The 15,393-nt window shown below is 40.6% G+C and overlaps 1 protein-coding gene across 2 annotated transcripts in view; it reads left to right on the top strand.

Annotated features, from left to right (window-relative positions):
• Window positions 1-15,393, top strand: part of kmt2a (lysine (K)-specific methyltransferase 2A) — a 47,784-nt gene that overhangs the window by 23,138 nt on the left and 9,253 nt on the right. For both annotated transcript variants that reach the window (XM_052109721.1, XM_052109720.1), the window contains exons 14-26: window positions 119-303; window positions 400-573; window positions 6,215-6,325; window positions 6,422-6,495; window positions 8,790-8,992; window positions 9,167-9,267; window positions 9,380-9,517; window positions 9,681-9,839; window positions 9,935-10,067; window positions 10,157-10,235; window positions 10,311-10,471; window positions 10,559-10,711; window positions 10,830-15,330. In XM_052109721.1, coding sequence (XP_051965681.1) covers window positions 119-303; window positions 400-573; window positions 6,215-6,325; window positions 6,422-6,495; window positions 8,790-8,992; window positions 9,167-9,267; window positions 9,380-9,517; window positions 9,681-9,839; window positions 9,935-10,067; window positions 10,157-10,235; window positions 10,311-10,471; window positions 10,559-10,711; window positions 10,830-15,330 — 6,172 coding nt within the window. The remainder of the gene's footprint in view (window positions 1-118; window positions 304-399; window positions 574-6,214; window positions 6,326-6,421; window positions 6,496-8,789; window positions 8,993-9,166; window positions 9,268-9,379; window positions 9,518-9,680; window positions 9,840-9,934; window positions 10,068-10,156; window positions 10,236-10,310; window positions 10,472-10,558; window positions 10,712-10,829; window positions 15,331-15,393) is intronic.

The raw sequence follows: 15,393 nt of genomic DNA, 5'->3' as shown, positions 1-15,393 counted from the left end.
ACTCGAGACAAAATGTACTTTAATCAGCCCAGTCTGACATACAGTATAATTGAGTAATGTTAATTGTCTTTATAGCCAGAATCTAAATGCTCAAGCTCGATCTTTACCTTTTATGTAGATGATATGTATGAGCTATTGTCGAAACTGCCTGAGAATGTGGCCTACACCTGCATAAAATGCACTGAGTGCCATCCTGCTGAGTGGCGCACTGTCTTGGAGAAGGAAATTGAGAAGTCCATACGACAAGTTCTCACTGCCCTGCTCAACTCTCGCACATCCACTCACTTGCTTCGCTACAGACAGGTGAGCTGCCATCTCCTGAGGATGACAGAAGCACAGATTTCTCACTATACTTTGCACTGATTTGCTTATTGTCTGTATTATTTTCATTTATCTCAGGCGGTTATGAAGCCTCCTGAGCTGAATCCAGAGACTGAAGAGAGCCTTCCCTCACGCCGGTCCCCAGAGGGCCCTGACCCTCCTGTGCTAACAGAAGTCTTTCCGCCAAATGATTTGCCCCTCAATTTAGAGTCTGTGGAGAAGAAAATGGACTCTGGACAATATAAATCTGTTGTAAGAGTTTTTGAGTATCTTCTTTTCAATGCATAAATCAGTAAAGTAAAAAGGTAGATTTTTTTGTTTGTTTTTTTGTCCTTTGTTCTTTGAAAGTCCCTGTGGGGACCCGGGGTAGAATAGGTCCCTAGCACCCCCTTGCTGATCGTAAGAGGCGACAAATGGGGCAACTTGTACGCCGTGAGTTGCGACTCGTGTCAGTGGAGGAAGAGATCCTGGTGCTTGAGGATTGTGGCCTGCTGCGGCCGCCATATATCCAACACATCACTTTGGCTCCTACTTCATTCAGACGAGGGGTTGGAATGGCCCATTCCAATCAATCGGCTTGTCAGGATTTGCCCTGGACTTGGTTCAGAATTACAACCAACTATTTAGTTTTCACCTCTTCCAGAAGGCACTGGCGTAGGGTCAATTGAGTAGTATAAATCTTGTATTTATATGCTCAAGTATATCATATCTGTATCCTTGGTGTACATCCGGTGGAATCCCGCGGCACTGTACATCCCCTTGTAGGACTCCGAGGTGGGTGAGGAGCAGAGATGATGAATCTATTCTTTCTAAACATGGCAAATAAACAAAACACCAAAAAACGGATACTGGATCAAGACTTGGAAGTCGAACTAACCACTAACGTTTTTTCTTCAAAAGAAGGAAATTGGCAAAGATTTATTTTACTTGAGTCTCTATCAATTGACAGCCCTCTCACTAAACTGTCTCCTTTTGCTATTCAGAAAGGAATCACAGGAATAGCAGGAACAGTCAAGGATATTAAAAAGCTGTGATCGGGACAAATTTTGGTGGAGTGCGCTCGGAAAGCAAACTCCGAGAACTTATTACGAGCAACAAATCTGGCTGGAGTCACTATGAGAGCATTCTGTCACCCTTCTCTGAATAACAGCAAAGGAGTGATCCGCACCAGAGAATTGCAAGACATGGATGAAGCTGACATAACCTCAGAACTGAATCATCTAGGTGTGATTGATGTCAAAAGAATAAGTATCAAAAAAGATGGACAAGTAATTCCAACAGGAACATACATTCTGACCTTTAAAAGACCTCTCCCGCCAGAGAGAATTCAAATAGGATACCTAAGTGTCACTGTAGATATCTACATACCAAACCCGTTGAGATGTTTTAAATGTTTTAAATGTCAGAAATTTGGTCATGGTTCTGCTGGATGCAAAAATAAGGCTGTTTGCCACAATTGTGGTAAGGATGACCATGAAACAAACTGTACTAATTCCGCTAAATGTAAAAACTGTCTTGGTGACCATGCAGCCTCATCAAAGAAATGCCCTGCTTGGATTAAAGAGAAGGAAATACAAAAAATTAAACACACAAAGAAGGTGAGCTATCCTGAAGCCCGAAAACTTGTTGAAGGTCTCCCTGCCTTCACGCTGAATAGATCCTACTCTGCTGTGGTCAAACCAAATATACTGAGAAATTAGTACTCAGACGGAACTGACTTGGATTTCTACAGACAAACCTCAAGTTATTAGTAATATTAAGAATTCATCTTCACAAAAAAGCAAGAATGTATGTATCCAAACCAACCCGACTCAAGATACCCATTTGGAACAAAGAGAACCCAGAGAGAAAAGGAAACCTCAAAATACAGTAACTCGACTACCAAACCAAGATAAAAACAGAACTTCAAAACATGACAACCCAAAAGATGTCGAAATGTCAGAACCTACGACTAGTCGAAGTCGTAGTCTTTCCCCTAAGTGTAAGAATAAAGGATTTGTACCTATCCTTCCCACTTGAAGATGAGTAATCTTTTAATCCAGTGGAATTGTCGGGGTCTAAAAGCTAATTTTGCAGAGCTGCAACGTTTAACTTCTGTTTTGAACCCCCTTGCCTATTGTATTCAAGAGACTCACTTATCTCCAAATGATCCCCTGACTGTTAAAAATTTTAGACTGTTTAATGTCTATGGACCAAGTGCACAAAGACCTTCTGGTGGATCAGCTGTCTTGGTTAAAAAGGTCAAAAGAGTCATTACATTATGCTCTATCTACATACCTCCCAGCGAAGTTATTACACTGAAAGAATTGGACAAACTCGTAGCACAATTGCCGACTCCATTTATACTTATGGGTGATTTTAATAGCCATAATCCTTTATGGGGAGAAGATCGATGTGATGCTAAAGGAAAGAGAATGGAGGATTTTATACATAAAAATGACTTGTGTTTACTAAATGATGGAACCAAAACCTACCATCTTCCAGGTCATGGCACATATTCTGCAATTGATTTGACTATATGCAGTGCTGAAATCTTTTTAGATTGTACATGGCGGGTCTGGGACGATTTATGTGGGAGTGACCACTTTCCACTTATTACCTCATTCCCTCAATCGGATGTCCAACAAAGACCTTCAAGATGGCAACTTAAAAAAGCAAATTGGCCTTCTTTCGAAATTATGTGTTATGAAAAATTTATTTCAGCAACTCAAGACAATCAGAACTCTATAGAAACTTTTACTGAACAGTTAATTGATATTGCAAATGAAACAATTCCAAAGACATCCTCTAAATCGCACTGTAAAGCTAACCCCTGGTTTAACGAGCAGTGTAAAAAAGCTATCGGGGCACGGAAAAGGCGGAAAGACTTTTTAATAAACAGCCTTCAACGGCTAATTTTATATCTTTTAAAATTTGTAGAGCTCAAGCTCGCAGAATTTTAAATGAAGCAAAAAGCAAAGCTGGAGACAATTTGTATCAAGTTTAACATGCTATACTCCCATGAAGAGGATCTGGAATATGATTCGCAAAATGAAGAACATTGGAAATGGATTTAATATCCAACATATTAAAAAACTAGATATTCTCCAGACAAAGGAAATGGATATAGCAAACACATTAGCAGAATCTTTTGAAAAGAATTAGATCAATAGAAAACTGCCTCCCTGAGTTCCAGTTAATTCGAATACAGCAGGAAAGGGAAAAATTTAACTTCTGTTCTGATAACTGAAGAAGTATATAATCAACCTTTCAAGATGGATGAATTAATACACTCTTTAAAATGTTCCCATGACACTGCTGTAGGGCCAGACCAAATTCACTATCAATTCTTAAAGCACTTACCCCAAAGCATATTATCTCTTCTTTTAGATAATTTTAACTCTGTCTGGTCTTCTGGACAAATACCACCCTCCTGGAAAGAAGCAACCGTAATTCCTATACCTAAACCAGGAAAAGACCATTCAGATCCAAATAACTACCGACCAATCGCTCTTACCAGTTGCCTCTGTAAAACGATGGAGAGAATGGTAAATAATCGGCTTGTTTGGACTCTGGAGTCGAAGAAACAAATAAGTGACTATCAATGTGGCTTTAGACGTGGAAAGTGCACCTTGGATCAATTAATCCGACTGGAAACTTATATTAGAGATGGTTTCATTAGAAAAGAACATGTTGTTGCCGTATTTTTTGACTTGGAAAAAGCATATGATACAACATGGAGATATGGGATTTTGAAAGATCTTTACCACATGGGTTTTAGAGGACGATTACCCATCTTTATTTCCAATTTTTTGACCAGCAGATATTTCAAAGTCCAAGTAGGAAACACCTTGTCGGATATTCACAAACAAGAAATTGGAGTTCCTCAGGGAAGCATTCTTTCTGTCACTCTCTTCAGTATTAAAATAAACAGCATTGAGAGTATCATTGGATCTAATATATTCTGCAGCTTATATGTGGACGATCTCTGCATCTGCTATAGAGGGAAGAACATGAGTACAATTGAAAGACAACTGCAGTTATGCATTCACAAAATATATCAGTGGTCATTTGAAAATGGATTCAAATTCTCTAAATCAAAAACAGTCTGTACCCACTTCTGTATCCAGCGATCCCTTCATCTTGACCCAGAACTCTTCATTAATATAGAACCGATTAATGTTGTTAAAGAAATTAAGTTCTTAGGACTCCTTCTTGACAACAAAATGACTTTCATTCCTCATTTGAAAGCACTTAAAAACAGGTGTCTTAAAGCCATGAATATAATGAAAGTACTGGCAAAAACAAAATGGGGAGCAGATTACATGGTTCTTTTGAGACTCTATAGAACACTAATTCGTTCCCGGCTGGACTATGGAAGCATAATTTATGACTCTGCCAGAGAATCATATAAGCGGATGTTGGACTCAGTACATCATCAGGGCTTACGACTCGCCTTGGGAGCGTTTAGAACTTCGCCGATGCAAAGCTTGTACATCGAAGCCAATGAACCTTCACATCAAAACAGACGATTGAAACTTTCACTCCAATATGCTATCAAAATAAAGGCAAATAAAACCAACCCCGCTTATTCTTCAATCTTCAACCCACAATTTACTCCTTTGTATGAGAGCAAACCTAAAAGTATCAGATCCTTTGGTATTCGTATTAAACCTCATTTGGAGAACTTGAATATAAATTTGAACATTCTAACCCAAATACAATTCAATTCTATATCTCCCTGGAAACTAAAGAAGCCTAATATCAATTTGGACCTGACTCATCAGAAGAAAGGGGTGACCCATCCAAATGTATATAGACAGCAATATTTGGAAATAAGAAACCAATTCCCCTCCCATGTACCTATATTCACAGATGGCTCGAAGATGAAAAACAGTGTAACGGCAGCAATGGTGACTGGAAATCAACGCTATGGAATTCGTATTCCAAAACAGTGCTCAATTTTCTCTGCTGAGGCTCGTGCTTTACTTTTAGCTTTGGAGCACATTGAAAATTCTCTGCAAAAATTTTTTATAATTTTTACTGACTCTAAATCCTGCCTTCAAGCAATGGACACTTTAAAAATTGACCATCCTTTAGTGGACTGCATCTTAACCAAAGTGGATTATCTACTAAATCAGTTCTTCAGCATTATTTTTTGCTGGGTTCCAGGACATGTTGGCCTTTCAGGAAATGAACAAGCTGATGCAGCTGCTAAGGAAGCTCTTAATCAGGAAGTTAATGAATGTCAAATCCCTCCCTCAGATATCAGACCAATTATTAACCGATATATTTTATATAAGTGGCAAGAAGAGTGGAATATGTGCAAGAACAACAAGTTGTATGTAATTCATCCGGAAATTTCAAACAGACTTATCAATTTTAAAACAAGATTTGATCAAGTGGTCTACACCAGATGTCGTATAGGTCACGCAAATCTGACCCATGCCTTTTTGCTTAAAGGTGAAGACCCAACCCTATGTATGTTTTGTAATATTCCCTTATCTGTCAAACATATTTTACTAGATTGTCCTGGTCTTAACACAAGTAGAATGCTCTTTTATGAAGTTACCTCGTTAAAGGACTTATTTAATGAGATTGTGCCTGAAAAGGTTTTGGATTTCTTATCATATATTAATCTTAAAAAAAAATATTGTATAATATGACTTGCTATTTATATTTGTTTTGTTTTTATTGTATTTATATGATATTTGTTTTTTGTAATTGAATTCTTGCCATGAAAATAGCTTTGATCGCTGACATGGCATAAAATAAAATGTACTACTACTACTCTTCTTTGAAAGTTTATCTGCTGCTTTTTGTATGTCTGATAGCGAGGACTTCAGAGACTGGTTCAGATGCAGGTCACATACATTGCGAGAGCCAGGTGTCATTTTCTTCTTCTCTCTTTCAGCTTGAGTTCAGTGATGACATTGTGAAAATCATCCAGACAGCCATCAATTCAGATGGAGGTCAGCTAGAGAGCAGGAAGGCCAACAGCATGCTCAAGTCCTTCTTTATTCGGGTGAGATAAAACTAGTCTACACAGAATTCTGAAGTGGAACCCCTTGCAGTCCTATATTATTGTTGCTAATGGTACGGTCACTATTATTTGTTACAGCAAATGGAGCGGATCTTTCCATGGTTCAAGGTGAAGGAGTCCAAATTTTGGGAGATGCACAAAGACTCTCCCAAGTAAGTCTTTCCCCTGTCAAGTTTTTTAGCATAAACAATGTAGATTGTGAGCTACCATGAACAAGCTTTTCGTAGTGCCCATGAATTTGTGATGGATGTCAAGAGTTTCACTGCAAAATGACATTCGTTTAATATTGTTTCTCACCATGCATTCAGAAGTCTTGGAATATGAGGCATTGACTACTTTTAAAATACTTAAAGGTTCTTTTTTTAGCTTACAATTTAAGCACTATCCACTGCTAATATATTGAAAAGACTGCCCACGATATTCATTAAAACTAGGGATGCACCGATCCGATACTTGGATCGTTATTGCTCCGATGCTGTTGATTTAAAAGGATCGGGTATTGGTCTGATGAGCCCGATCCAAATCTGATACAGTGTGTCAGTCATGTTTTTGCTGTCAATCTCCAAAAAAGACAATAGAACCATAAAGTCCATATGACTCGTGTATTTTATTCAAAGTCTCTCGAAGACATGCGCTAGCTTTGTGAATCGCAAAAGGCTATGTTAGGTAAGTAAATATGTCAGATGACAGCACAGCGTGTTTGAGTGAATGGCGCGGCTCTGTTGATACACACAAGCACATGAGGCTGGTGATGCACTCACAGCTATTTTCAGCCTTCAAAACGGTGCGCAATATGTGCACACTACACACAAACAAAATCTCGGATGTTGATGGTCAAAATTCAGTTTGCTCATGACATGCATTGAGAATGTTATCGAAGGACCAGTTTTCCAGATTTTAAATAAGAAGCAAATGAAACTACGGTAAACTAGCCCAAAATACAGGCTCTTACAGTACTTCCTGGAGTGTTCCGATCATCAAAATAAAAGCCTCTGCGTTTCAAAGTAAAGGGTTCATGACTGAAATATATTATTCTTGTATTATTAAAGTCAATAATAATAATACTTTATTATTATGATTATTATTTGTTAACCAATGACAACAATGGTTAAGTTGAATGGGTTCTAAAAAATAATTGTAAATGAAAAGTGGACTTATTTCTTACTAATAAAGTGAATCCTTCAAAGTTCAGATATAAGTTTTAAAAATGTTTAAAGAAAACTGGCTTCTTTTCTACTGAAGACTTTCACTGGAATTACTGTTAATTCTGATGCTACATTTGAGTGGACTAGTTAACAAAGTTTTTTTTTAATAGGTTATATATAAAAGAGTGGCCCCAATTTGTGTCACACTGTGAGATATAGATATTCTGCACTGATTAAGAGAAAACAGCACTGGTATCGGATAATGATTGGGATCATAATCGTATTGGGAGAGAAAAAGATGTATCCGTGCATCCCTAATTAAAATATTTACTTTTGTGTTCCTCAATGTCATACTAGTTTGGATTGACATGAGGGTGAGTCAATTATGACAGAATTTTCATTTTGGGACAAAATAAATTGAGATTTACAAGCTTTTTTGACATACAAATGAATAATGAGACCAATTAAATACTGAGCATCGAGAACAGCCTCACCGCTGGGTGTTTGTCTATTCTTTGCTCTTCTTTTGAGCAGAAATATCACCTTTCCAGATGGAATGCAGCCTATATGGTCTAGTTCCACTGTTTGAAGTCTGCTGACAGTCACATTTCACATGGGTGCTTTGACAAGCCTTGCTGTTGGCCTTTGGTTTGCTTGTTTTTAGACTTTATTTGTAACCATGAATTATTAAAAGCAGTGTGTGTGCGTGTGAGACATAAAATACTCTCTTTTTAAAGGAATTGTTTACCCGAAACTGAAATTTCTGCCCTTATTTATTCTCCCTCATGTTGGTGAGTAAATAAGAAAATACATATGACTTGTACTTTTTTCTTTTTCCATAGAACATGATACATTTGAAAGAATGTTCACTGCTCTTTTCTATACAACATAAGTATAGTGAAAACAATTTAAAGAAAAGCAATAAAAGTAGTCCATATGACTCCTGTACTATATTTAAGTCTTCTGAAGCGATACAATAGCTTTATGTAAGTAACAGATACAAATATGTTATTAAAATGTATCGAATATCTTCACTTTTGCCATAGCACGTAAAAGGAAGGATACTGTTCATTTGTTACTTTTTTTTTACAAGTATCTCCTTTTAGTGTCTTTTGTACTGTAACTTGCAACACATTTGGTGATTGGTTTATATGCAATAAGGTTTAAAAAATAAGAAAAAATTAAATCTCGACTCAAAGTAGAAACTTTTGTCTTTATCCATATGTTAGATTTATAGCATTAGTCTCTAATTACCTAAGACATGGATAACTAGGCAGTGTTTTGTCTCTGTCCCTGTACAGTAGTGGACTACTCCCCAATGCTGTCTTGCCCCCTTCTTTGGATCACAACTATGCCCAGTGGCAGGAGAGGGAGGAGATAGCCAGGGCTGAGCAGCCTCTGCTCATGAAAAAGATCATCCCTGCTCCCCGGCCTAAAGCCTATAGAGAGCCTGACTCCCCAATGGTCCCCACACCACCACCTCCAACACCTGGGCATATCCATGGTGAGAAACTCACTTAAAAACATGTAAAACATACAGCCTATAGAAACTACTTGGCATGTTGTTTCTGTGGAAAATAAATTTGATAAGTTTAATATGATGTTTCAGTCCAAACAGTGTTGAGATTATTAGGTTGTATATGTAGATGAGTTACACAGGAATATCTCTCGTGTTCAGACCCAAGTCATGAAGAAAGTGCCGAACTCCCCCCTCCTCCTGGCGTCAGTGACAACAGACAGTGTGCACTTTGTCTGAATTATGGAGATGACAATACAAATGTGAGTAATCATCCACCAAAATATTGTATTGGAGCACAGATGTGAATTTAGGATTACACTGTATGTCCACATTAGTTTTATTTTGTTTTTAACATTGTTATCTGTTTTGTAGGACTGTGGGAGACTGCTTTATATAGGCCAGAATGAGTGGACACATGTGAATTGTGCACTGTGGTCAGCACAGGTGTACGAGGATGTTGATGGTTCTCTCAAAAATGTCCATATGGCAGTCATTCAAGGCAAACAGCTGGTACACCATCTAAGCCATATGCTAAATGTCATGTTTGTTTTTTGACTTCTGTTGCTATAAAATACAATGTATGTAAAACTTTGTTACTGAATATGCCTGCAAACAATCTATAGGCAATTAGTCTACCTCTTAAATTATGGTGCATGATGCTTTGTTTTCTCAGCAATGTGAGAATTGTCACAAACCTGGAGCAACAGTAAGTTGCTGCCTGACTTACTGTGCCAGCAGCTACCACTTCATGTGTGCACGTCAGCAGCAGTGTGCCTTTTTAGAGGACAAGAAGGTTTACTGTCAGCATCATAGAGATCTGATAAAGGGGGAGGTAAGGACATGTTCTTGTGTTTGTAAGTAATGCAATCATTATTTTGTTTCTGTTGTATAGTGTTGAATTAATTGCACATAAAAAATGTTTTATAGGTGGTACCAGAGTCAGGTTTTGAAGTGACTAGGAGGGTTCTTGTGGACTTCAGTCTGAGGGAATCAGAGGGAATCATTCTGAGAAGGAAGTTTCTTAATGGGCTTGAACCAGACAACATCCACATGATGATAGGTCTGTATATCTTTTTAGGGTGCTTGCAGTTGATAAATAATGAACAAAGTATAACACCAAATCATAACCCTTTTTATTTTTCGGTGTAGGTTCTATGACCATCGATTGTCTTGGCATGCTAACTGAGCTGTCAGATTGTGAGAGGAAGCTATTTCCTGTGGGATACCAGTAAGTTAACTAACATTTTTATTTCAGTAAGTGGTTTGTATTTTTTTTATTACATGCCTTATTCTATTTACCCAGATGCTCAAGGGTCTACTGGAGTACTCTAGATGCCCGTAAGCGCTGCGTCTATAAATGTAGAATTTTGGTTTGCTGCCCCTCTGCGACAGAAACTATCAATAATTGCATAGCAGCTCCAGAGCACAACCACACGGATGCTCATAATCCTCCACCTTTTTCTGGTAAGAAGATTCAGTTGACATTTGATATTGTTCTCATTGAAACACTTTGTTGTTCTATTGAATATTGATCATTTTTTAACATTTCAGCTGAAGTGGACACTGCTTTGCCTGGACCTACAGATTCCATAAAACTCTATAATGTGCCTTCCACACCAAAGCCAATGGTTTATTTTAGAAACAGACACCCCAGCTACCCACCATGTCATCGTTCTCCTTTTAAAAGACCACTTCCCTCCCCAGGTATCAGTTACATAAATGCATATATTTATATTGCTTTATGCTCTTGAAACTAATACATTTTGAAAGCTTTTATGAATTTTCTTTTTTCAAATTTATTTTTATTTTGTTTTACCACAAGATGGTTTTAGCAGTTCCACCCATGAAATTGTGACTGTTGGGGACCCTCTGCTGCGCTCCAGTTTTCGAAACATCGAATCTCGTCGGCACAGCACTTCCTCTGTCTCCCCTCAGCCACCCAAGCAAAACATTTCCTCCCCTCCACAGGGAGGCACAGTATCCAGTAAGACAGGCAATCCATCTGCCCCCTCCCTGTCCACAAACTCGAAGGAACATTTTGCCAGAGAATCAGAGAAAGGAAAAGCACCATCTGGAGACCGATCCCACAGTCAAGATGCAAATACAGTAAACATTGGGGCACAACATCGACTCCGTTTTGGTTTCATGGAAAGAATAGATGGTAATAGAGAAGTAACCAAAAAGTGGTCTGAGTGTGAAAGTTTGAAATCATTGCAACCAGCTAGCATAAGTCAGGTGTCACCACCTCTTGGGACTGCAGTTTTGACAGGAAATCAGAGAGGAAGTGGTAGTCTGAAAACTGAGAAAGGAAAACAAGCCACAAAAGATACAGACCTACCAGCCGGAGTCACTTTTACATCTAGTCATCCACTTGCCACTCTTCCACAAGACAAAAGTAATCCAGTCAAGGATGGAAATGTGACATCAATGCTTGCATCAAAAGACACAGGAAAGACTGGGTCTCCTCAGCGGATTTACAGCAAAAGTGGAGGTAGGAAGTCCCATGACTGTGTATCTGGCCCAGCTCCAGCAGTGGCTATGAAGCCACTCTGGTCATTGGGTGCCAATGTGGGTGAAAAAGATATAAAACGTGGCTTCCAGGCAAGTCCTGCCAACATTTCTAGTCATGGCACCAAAGAAAAACACTCCAAAGTAAAAATAAATCTGAGCAGGGATGTTTCAAAAGAGAGAAAAGAGACTACTCAAAACAGAAACCTAGATTTCAACAGCAACCCTAAAGGCAGTAATGTCAAAACACAAAGTCAAGGTCCACCTGCACACAACATTAGCAATAAAGCCACAGCACTGAGGAGTAACACTGTTCCTGGCTCAGTAGAAGTTAATACATTTGATCAGAAGGAAGGGGAGAAACCCTTAAAGTCCAAAGAGAGATTTAGCTGTATTAGACCATCACAGCTACACCCTAAATCAAATAAGGAAGTTATTCCAGTTGAGAAGAAACATACAGAGACGCTGTCTTTGAAAATGGACCCTAATGGGACTAAAGTTGTTAACGTATCCCCCAACACAACTACATTAACTTCCATTACCTCTGGACCACAGGGCCCACAAAGAAGGTCCTCTCGGGCAATGGTTTTCTCCCCATCTGCAAGCTCTGAGAGCTCAGAGTCAGATGGCCACATTCACCCCGATGGATCTGAGGAGCACCTCATAAACCACCAGTGTGCTGATGATGGGGAGGACCACAACTTGGAGGATGAAGGCAGTGTTGACAAACACCATGAGGAGGACAGTGACGGATCGGCAGGTTCGGCAAAGCGCCGATACCCAAGGCGGAGTGCTCGTGCTCGATCTAACATGTTCTTTGGACTAACCCCTTTCTATGGTGTGCAATCATATGGTGAGGAAGACATGCCTTTCTACAGAAGTGGGGAAATCTCCATGAAGAAGCGGACAGGAGGTAGCAAGCGTTCAGCTGAAGGACAAGTTGATGGGGCAGATGATATGAGCACATCCTCCTCAGCAGACAGTGGAGAGGATGAGGAGGGAGCAATAGGTTCAAATAAGGATGTGTATTATTACAACTTCACACGCACTATCATAAACCCAAACTCTGGTCTTCCGCCTATTGCAGGTATTGATCAATGTTTAGGAAGAGGGTCACAGATTCAAAGGTTCTTGAGGGATCAGGCAAAGGAGCAGGAAGATGATAGTGATGAGGTGTCTACTGCAACCAAGAATTTGGAACTGCAACAAATTGGCCAGCTGGATGGTGTGGATGACGGATCTGAGAGTGACATCAGTATAAGCACCAGCAGCACAACCACTGCTACTACTTCATCCACCCACAAGACATCTACCAAGAGGAGGGGTAGAGAAAGTCGGACAGACAAATTAAGCCTTGACTCAGGGAAAGAGGCAGAGAACACCCCAAGTGGAGGGGCAGGAAGCTGTAACAGTCGGGACACACGTAAAAACCATAAAGATATCTGTCTTCCATTAGGGACTGTGAAAACACAGGGACAAGACCCTCTAGAAAATCAGTTGACCCTAACCACAGATCTTCTGAAGTCTGACTCCGATAACAACAACAGTGATGACTGTGGTAACATCCTACCCTCTGATATTATGGAGTTTGTGCTGAATACCCCATCAATGCAGACTTTAGGACAGCAGACAGAAGCTCCCTCTACAGAACCCTTCTCTTTAGATGAAAGTTATGGGGTGGATGTTAACCAAAGAAAGGAAATGCTGTTTGAGGATTTCACTCAGCCGATGACCAGTGCTGAACCTGTAGAGGGTGGGGTCAACACCTCAATTGCTGTAGAAGAGTCATATGGTCTTCCTCTTGAGTTGCCCTCCGACCTTTCTGTGCTAACAACTCGAAGTCCCACTGTAAATAACCAAAATCATGGCTCGCACATCCCTGAGACCTCTGAGCGCACCATGCTGACTCTGGCCACAGAGGAATCAGGAGTAGAAAAAAGTGGGAAGAAACAGACAACAGGGTACACTGCTTCCAGTAAAAGCCCACAGGAACGATGCAGAGATTCACAGAATGCAGAAGGTCATATGACTCCAGAACATTTTATTCCTGCAGGCATTGATGGTGACCATATCTCTAGTCCTGGAGTAGCACCTGTGGGAGAGACAGGGAACCAAGCTCTGACAAGAACTAATAGCACACCAGGTCTGCCCAGCTCACCCACTCTTCCCCCCCAGAGCCAGAAGTTCATCCCTGCTGCCACCATTTGCTCTGGTCCCACTCTGATAGCAAGCTCGGCTGTTCAAGCAACCACCTCTCAATTGAAGCCTGGTCCAGAGAAACTGATAGTGCTAAACCAACATCTGCAACCACTCTATGTATTGCAGACTCTTCCCAATGGTGTAACTCAAAAGATTCAGATTGCACCATCTGTTAGTGGAACAGGTGTCATGAACACTAGTGCCCCTGTCTTGTCAGGTATCTCCACCTCTCAGTCCATTTTTCCTGCAGGTGGAAAAGGTTTAGTGCCTATATCTCATCACCCACAAATCCAAGCATTCACTGGTTCTTCTCCGACAGGTTTCCAACCAGTTATTCCAAGCACCACATCAGGCCTTCTTATCGGAGTCCCCTCCCATGATCCCCAGATTGGAATGACTGAGCCAGGACATAGACATGATAATGCCCCGAGTGTTGCTATGGTGTCTAGTGCTTCATCAATCACCCCAAGTCCAACTATGCTTCCTGCTGGGCATAGCAAGAAGCGGCCCATTTCTCGTCTTCAGTCCCATAAAAGCAAGAGACCGGCTCGTACAAAGAGTCAACCCCCACTTGCCCCTTCAAAGAGTCAACCCCCACTTGCCCCTTCAAAGAGTCAACCCCCACTTGCCCCTTCAAAGAGTCAACCCCCACTTGTTCCTTCAGATGTTGGGCCCAATATGACTCTCATAAACCTCTCACCTTCACAGATTGCTGCTGGAATCCCTGCACAGACAGGCATGATGGAACTAGGAACAATAGCCGCGACTGCCACACCTCTTCGCAAAATTCCCAACATCATAAAACGACCGAAACCAGGGGTAATGTACTTGGAACCTACTCTTCTACCACATCCCATGCCCATTTCAACCACAGCTCAACCTGGCATGATGGGACATGATTCCTCAACTCACCTGCTGCCATGCACTGTGTCAGGGCTCAATCCTAACCAGTCCGTTTTGAATGTGGTGTCTGTGCCTGCCAGTGCGCCTGGAAACTTTTTGGGAGCAAGCTCTGTATCACTGAGTGCACCAAGCCTCAATAACCTGACTGAGATCACAGGACCTATAAGCAACCTTCTTATCAAAGCCAACACTCAAAACCTGGGCCTTCCGGAGCAGCAAGTGGTTCTTCATTCAGGAAACCCCATGATGTCTCAGCTAACTAATCCTGCCCAGACATCCATAGCCAGTAGCATCTGTGTTTTTCCTCCAAACCAAAGCATAAGCATGTCTGTCAACCAGCAGGTGGAGAAAGAGGGCAGTGTTCATTTCCAGAACCCAGTCAGTCGGGTCTTGGTAGATAAAACCCTTGAACCAAATGCAAATTTGTGTGGTCAAGTGTCTCTTGGCCCTAATCCCATTGCTCCAGATCTTAACAAAGGCCGTGTAGTTGGAGTCCTCACTCAGAGCTCACGTACCTCTCCCATCTCTCAACCACCACATCGGCAACAACCCTTGAAATCATCTGGTGGAGCATCCTCCACAACTGTTGGAAAAGGAAAGCAAAAGACGAAAAGGCCTCGGGTGAGCCTAGATAAGACCAGTGTAAAGAAGCGAAAGGGACTTCTTTCAGATACACCAACTGTTGATGCCTCTGCAATCCAAATCTTCCCAGGGTAAGAGCATGACATTTTATAATGCATTTTGATTTATTTGACTTTACAAAAAAAAAAAGTTTA

Source organism: Xyrauchen texanus, chromosome 38 (genome assembly GCF_025860055.1).
Source record: "Xyrauchen texanus isolate HMW12.3.18 chromosome 38, RBS_HiC_50CHRs, whole genome shotgun sequence".
NCBI classification, from domain to species: domain Eukaryota; kingdom Metazoa; phylum Chordata; class Actinopteri; order Cypriniformes; family Catostomidae; genus Xyrauchen; species Xyrauchen texanus.
This window is presented reverse-complemented; position numbering and strand designations above follow the sequence as displayed.